Source organism: Mus caroli, chromosome 4 (genome assembly GCF_900094665.2).
Source record: "Mus caroli chromosome 4, CAROLI_EIJ_v1.1, whole genome shotgun sequence".
In the NCBI taxonomy this organism is placed as follows: domain Eukaryota; kingdom Metazoa; phylum Chordata; class Mammalia; order Rodentia; family Muridae; genus Mus; species Mus caroli.
The window spans coordinates 115,847,692-115,853,851 of NC_034573.1; the positions used below are offsets into that span (position 1 = coordinate 115,847,692).

At 47.9% G+C, this 6,160-nt stretch overlaps 1 protein-coding gene across 2 annotated transcripts in view; it reads left to right on the forward strand.

Moving 5' to 3' along the window:
- Positions 1-6,160, forward strand: part of Oscp1 (organic solute carrier partner 1) — a 29,883-nt gene that overhangs the window by 15,749 nt on the left and 7,974 nt on the right. For both annotated transcript variants that reach the window (XM_029476601.1, XM_021160273.2), the window contains 2 exons: positions 2,397-2,564; positions 3,197-3,277. In XM_029476601.1, the coding sequence (XP_029332461.1) occupies positions 2,397-2,564; positions 3,197-3,277 (249 nt within the window). The remainder of the gene's footprint in view (positions 1-2,396; positions 2,565-3,196; positions 3,278-6,160) is intronic.

The following is a 6,160-nucleotide window of genomic DNA, read 5'->3' on the forward strand; positions in this document are numbered from 1 at the left end:
GAGGCAGAGAGGCAGAGAGGCAGAGAGGCAGAGAGGCAGAGAGGCAGAGAGGCAGAGAGGCAGAGAGGCAGAGAGGCAGAGAGGCAGAGAGGCAGAGGCAGAGGCAGATGAATCTCTGGGAGTCTGAGGCCAGCCTGGTTTACAGAGTGAGTTCCAGGACAGCCAGGACTACACAGAGAAACCCTGTCTCAAAAAACCATCATCATCATCATAATGTTATAAAAGGAAAAACTTTAAACTACCTCATTACAATACATTTCAGTTCTGCCATGAGGAAACCAGGCATTTTTAAGGCATATTTTTAAATATTCAGCCTTTCTTTATATGAACATATCGATGTCTTTGGAAAGCAAATTATTAGAGCACTCTTCTGTTTTTGTATGAGTGTTTTGTGTATATGTTTGTGTGTCATGTGTGCAGTGGCTGTAGAGGCCAGAAGAGGGCATCTCAACCCTTGAAGCAGGACTTAGAGATGGTTGTGGGTGCTGGGAACCAAACCTAGGTCCTCTGCAAGAGCGGCAAGTGTTCCTAACTACTGAGGCGGCCCCTGCAGCACTCTGATTTCTTTTTAAAGAATCATTCCACATAACTGAACAGAAGAGGACGTACAAAACTGTTCAGAGGAATTATGAACCGTTTACGTAGCTACCTCCCCCCCAGGAGGGAGATGCTGAGGGCAGAAGGAGATGCCCTCCTGCCAGAGTGTGCCATGGGAATGAAGGAGAAGACATTGGCTTCCGGTGCAGATACTTCTCAGCAGGTGGCCAGGAGTCCCAGGGGATGCTGACCTTTCATTTCCTGCATGCTGTGAAGCAAATGGCACATCACCTGTGGTCTTCCTCCCCAAAGCCCAGAGTCCCAGTCTAACCACAAGACAAATGTGAGACACATAGCATTGGCATGCTGCAGAGTGCAAACCAGAGCACCAGGATTTGGAACCATCAAGGTGGGGCTCAGCGGCTCAGTGCACTTGTTGCTTTTTCAGAGGTCTAGAGCTCTGTTTTCAGTACCGGGTGGGTTGGCTCATGATGGCTGTAACTCCAGCTCGTGGATATCAGACACTCTCTTCAGCTTCCATTTCATCTGCACACACACACACACACACACACACTCATGCATACACATGAACACACATAAATGAAACTCAGTGTAAAATCAAATGTCAGTGTGACCACAGAGGAGAGTCAGCTAAACCATCACAGCCAAGAGGAACCCAGAAAAGCCTGGCAGTCCAGCATCCTGTGTCTTCTGGAATGGATCCTGCAGCACAGTGAGGCCTTAGGGTTGGGGAAAAGGCTCAGTCACCATGCTTGCCTTGCAGACACAAGAGCATGAGTTCCATCCTCAGACCCAAGTGCTGGCCCATGGCGCCACACATTCACAAGCCTGGCACTGGGAGACGGAGGCAGGAAGATGCCTGGTGCTTGCTAGGTAGCCAGCCGAGCCGAACTGGTGAGGTCCAGGCCAATGAAAGACCCTGTCTCAAAAGAGGTAGATAGCAGTCCTAAGGATGACACTGGGGGCTGACCTCTTGCTTCCACAGGCACACACCTACACAAAAAAATCTAGGGGATTGGGGAGAGACTAAACTAATGAGATTGCTCTTTTAGATGGGGTCTTACGTAGCTCAGGCCAGTCTCCAGCTCACTATGAAGCTAAAGATGATCTTGAACTTGTGATCCTCCTGTCTCCACCTCCCAAGTGGTGACCTGCACAACCACACCTGGGCCTGTGCTAGGAATCCAACTCAGAGAGCTTCCTGCTTGCTAGGAAAGTTCTACCAACTCAGCCGACCCCAGGCCCCAAGTTCATGGACTCCAGACAATTATTAAGTTAGACTTGAATAATGATAATGACTTTTCCACTTGCTCCACTATGTGAACTTTGTTTTAAAAGTCATGAAGACTAATACTAGATAGTGAGTACACAGTATCAGCACATATGTGTTGCTAGGACTAGAGGCCTGCGTGAGACACACCAGCTTTCACCGAGCCCTTACTGTAACCTGTTGTTTCCTTTGGAAGTTATCTTATCCCCGAGTCCATCTTCTCACTACCAAGTGGGCAGGCTGAGGAAGGGGATCAGGATTCCAGATCCTCCCAGGTCCAGTGCTTAGTCCAGACTGCACAGCAGCCAATTCGGTTTCATGTGTGTCCCATCAGAAAGACAGGATGACCAGAAACCACCGTTGGCCCAGGGACTTCCTGGCTACCCCTGTTGTCTTAGATGAGTTACCAGCATTACCCCTCGCATCCTCAAAAATGCTCTGGCTTTGGGGACAACGCATGTGGTCACCTGAGCTGGGTGACAAGCCTGTGGCTGCTTTTCCTGCAATGGCTCTGCTCAGCTTCTGGTCTGCTTTTATGACCCCATGTATTCTGTGTGTGGGTTGACAGCTCTACGACCTGATGACCATGGCTTTCAAATATCAAGTGCTGCTGTGTCCACGCCCCAAGGACGTGTTGCTGGTCACTTTCAACCACTTAGACGCCATCAAGGGTTTTGTCCAAGACTCTCCCACCGTCATACATCAGGTGGACGAGACCTTCCGGCAGCTGTCAGAAGTAAGTCCCCCTCCATCTCCCTGCCACAACCCTTGTTCTCAGGCAGATTCAACTAAGACCCAGCAGATTCTATGGTTGCAAGGTCAGGGTCAAAACTTGCCACTCGCCGGGCGTGGTGGCACACGCCTTTAATCCCAGCACTCGGGAGGCAGAGGCAGGCGGATTTCTGAGTTCGAGGCCAGCCTGGTCTACAAAGTGAGTTCCAGGACAGCCAGGGCTACACAGAGAAACACTGTCTCGAAAAACAAAAAAAACAAAAAAACAAAAAAAAAATTGCCACTCTTCCAGAACATTCTAAAATCCCACAGCTGCCTATTTTGTAGCTACCATGGCGGTTATCACCTTATGCTCTCTGCTGTAGCCTTTGTGGAGGGAAAACACCAACAAAGAGCTCTCTTTCCTCACGTCTGAAAGGGTGTTGGGGGTGCATGTCTGCTCAGTTGTGGAGAATAGACCCCCCCTGGCCTGTGGGGAAGGTGACATCCCAGAGTCTGTCCCACTTGGGAGGGAGGGTACTGACACTCTTGCTGCCAAGGTCCCCGCACCCCTGAGCACTCCACCCCTGCCTGTCCCCACATCTCAGCCCATGGTGGAAAGCACAATGCTCCCTTCTCTCTGCTTTGCCTTGGCAGGTGTATGGGAATCTCTCTGAAGGGGAGTTCCAGCTGATCCGTCAAACACTGCTTATCTTCTTCCAAGACCTGCATATCCGAGTAAGTGCCTGGAACCCCCACCCCTACCCCCACCCCTGACCCCAGCGGCTGATGCCCTGACCATCAGTCAGTCATCTGAGCAGACCAGGAACAAGATTTTGCCCAGCGGTGATGCTCGCCATGCTTGGAACCTGTGACTGTGAGAGGTCACATGATCGATTGAAGCCATCCCCACCTCCACCCCCAGCTCCATTGAGCTTCTTTGAAATGTGGGCTCATCCTTTGCTTCTACAGAAGAGCTTTGTTGTCAGGGCACTGTGTGACTATGAAGTTTTTCTCAAACTTACATCCTCAGTGTCCCAGCATCAGACACTGTCACATGGCTGCCCTCCTGCTCCATGTGATGCTCCCCTAACCTGGCTTTCTCACTTTCCTGTCAACCTTTCCTCCACCTATCTCTGAGCCTTCCTGCCCCTTGCCTTCACCCACCCACCTGCTTGCTGAAATGCATATGACTAGGCCCATTGAGCCTATTATTCCATGTCTGCCACTAGACTATTGCTCACCTGGCTCAGAACCTATGTTGATCGCAGCGATTCTCCAGTCTTGATCTGTCCAGCTGTTTCTAAAGTGCACGTAGCGTTTGCTCCTCCTTTGGATCTTCTTTTCTCTCTCAGCTGCTGACACGTTAGCTCTTCCAGTTTCTGGGACCCTGACCAAGTCCCTATGTATGCTAAGCAAGTTCCCTGCCCCTGAGCTAATCCTTACCCTACATGCAGTTCTCACTGGCTGTTGTCCCATAAATACCCCTCTCTCATTGTGCCATGCCCATGCCTAACAGTTCTACACCCTAACTTTAAAAAATATACTTCCAAAGCCGGGCAATGGTGGCACAAACCTTTAATCTCAGCACTTGGGAGGCAGAGGCAGGTGGATTTCTGAGTTCGAGGCCAGCCTTGGTCTACAGAGTTAGTTCCAGGACAGCCAAAGTCATATAGAGAAACTCTGTCTCAAAAAGCAAAAACAGAAAACAAACAAGCAAACAAAAAAACACTTCCAAATTTGTGTGGGTCTGGGCAACCCTCCCAGATGGGTCTTTGTCCTGTCCTAAAGCTGGATCACCAGAGGTGGAAGGTTGGTGCACTACCACAGACCAGCTGTATCCCCAGTGCTAGACAGTTCAGCTGCACACGGAGCCTGTGCTCTTGACTCTGACCTTCTTCACCTGGGAAGTGGAAATGGCAGTCTGTAGTTTGGAGTTCACCGGTTTGGAAGAACCCAGTGAAGGAACATATGTAATGTATGTGTGTGCTCATATATGATTGGTATAGAACACTTCTACAAAGTATATACAAGAAAGTGGTCATGGTGCTACCTCCTGGGAGTCAGGATTATGGGGGAGAAGCAGGGCAGAGGGACACAGCCCCAGCTCCAAGTCAAGAAGAGGACCAGAACCTCACTAGGTGTGGTTTGTGCCTGAGTGTATTTCCCCCTTCCAAGGGCAGGAGCGACAAATAGATTTCAGCTCTAATGCCAATTTTATTTTTAATGCTAATAAATAATTTCATTGTATTTGCTATGGATGGAGCAAGAACAATATGAATATAGACAAAGATCTCTAATGTTATGCTTGAAAATATAAAATTATGAAAGTACAAGCAAGATTAAGTTGTGCAGCCGATTTAAAAATCAATTTGAACATAATGAAAATTCCACTCAGTGGTATTACCAGGACCGTGCATATTTAGGCATATTTTATGGATTATAGTAATATTAGCAGCCATATTGATCTCTCAGTTTTGAGGAGATAAAATTCACTGTAGTGAAAAGGCATGCTAATGATAATTCTGTAGTAAAATCACTGAAATGTATTATGCCACTAAATATGTTGGGCTCTAGTTGCTAAATGGGCAGACAAGGAAACATCAAGATCATGGCTAGTCCTGGTAGTACATCCGTACCCTTCCTCCCGGGAGGTAGAGGCAAGAGGGATGGGAGTTCAAGGTCATCCTTAGCTATATCCCACCCCCACCCCCAGGAAGGGAGGGCTGCAGAGGGTGGTGGTGATGAATCACACAGCTTAGCATTGCTTCGCCAGGGATCTGCACAGCTGGGCTGGCTTCCATGTCTGGTCGACAGTGTTTCTATTCAGCTGCAACTTGTGACTGCCTAGACAAATTTTCTGTTTTCAAAATAGTCTTGATAGTTTTTAGATTTGTTAGCAAAACCAACTAAATCAAGAAAACACAGATCTGCATCAAGGACTCTTGCTTTTTTTCTTTTTTCTTTTTTCTTTTTTTAACCAAAGGAAATACAAAACTGCATGTCCAGTACCAAGCTTTCTTTCTTCTTCTTCTTTTTTTTTTTTTAAGATTTATTTATTATATATAAGTACACTGTAGCTGTCTTCATTCAGACACACCACAAGAGGGCATCAGATCTCATTATGGATGGTTGTGAGCCATCACATGGTTGCTGGTATTTGAACTCACAACCTTCAGAAGAGCAGTCAGCACTCTTAACCACTGAGCCATCTCTCCACACCCCCCAAGCTTTCTTTATTATGAAACTGAATGAGGCACCATGACCTGTTCCTGGGGTCCTGAACAGAAGCTGCTCTAAAACCAGTTCCATTTAGGTTCCTAGGGAGTCAGTTACAACCATCTAGGCCCACCATCCTCTTTAGCTACATATCAAACTCAAGACTTGACTTCCCAGAGATTCACCCACCTCTGCCTTCTAAACACTATGATTAAAGGCTGCACCACCACGGCCAGCCTTCCATCTTGTTTTCTGAGATAGGGATTCCCACTGGGACCTGGGGCTTGCCAATTAGAGTAAACTGGCCTGCTAGCAAGCCCTAGGGAGCTGCTTGTCTTCATCTGGGGTTAAAGGCATGTATAAATTTAGGCCATTGGTCAGCATCTGTTTGTCCTGAGTGTC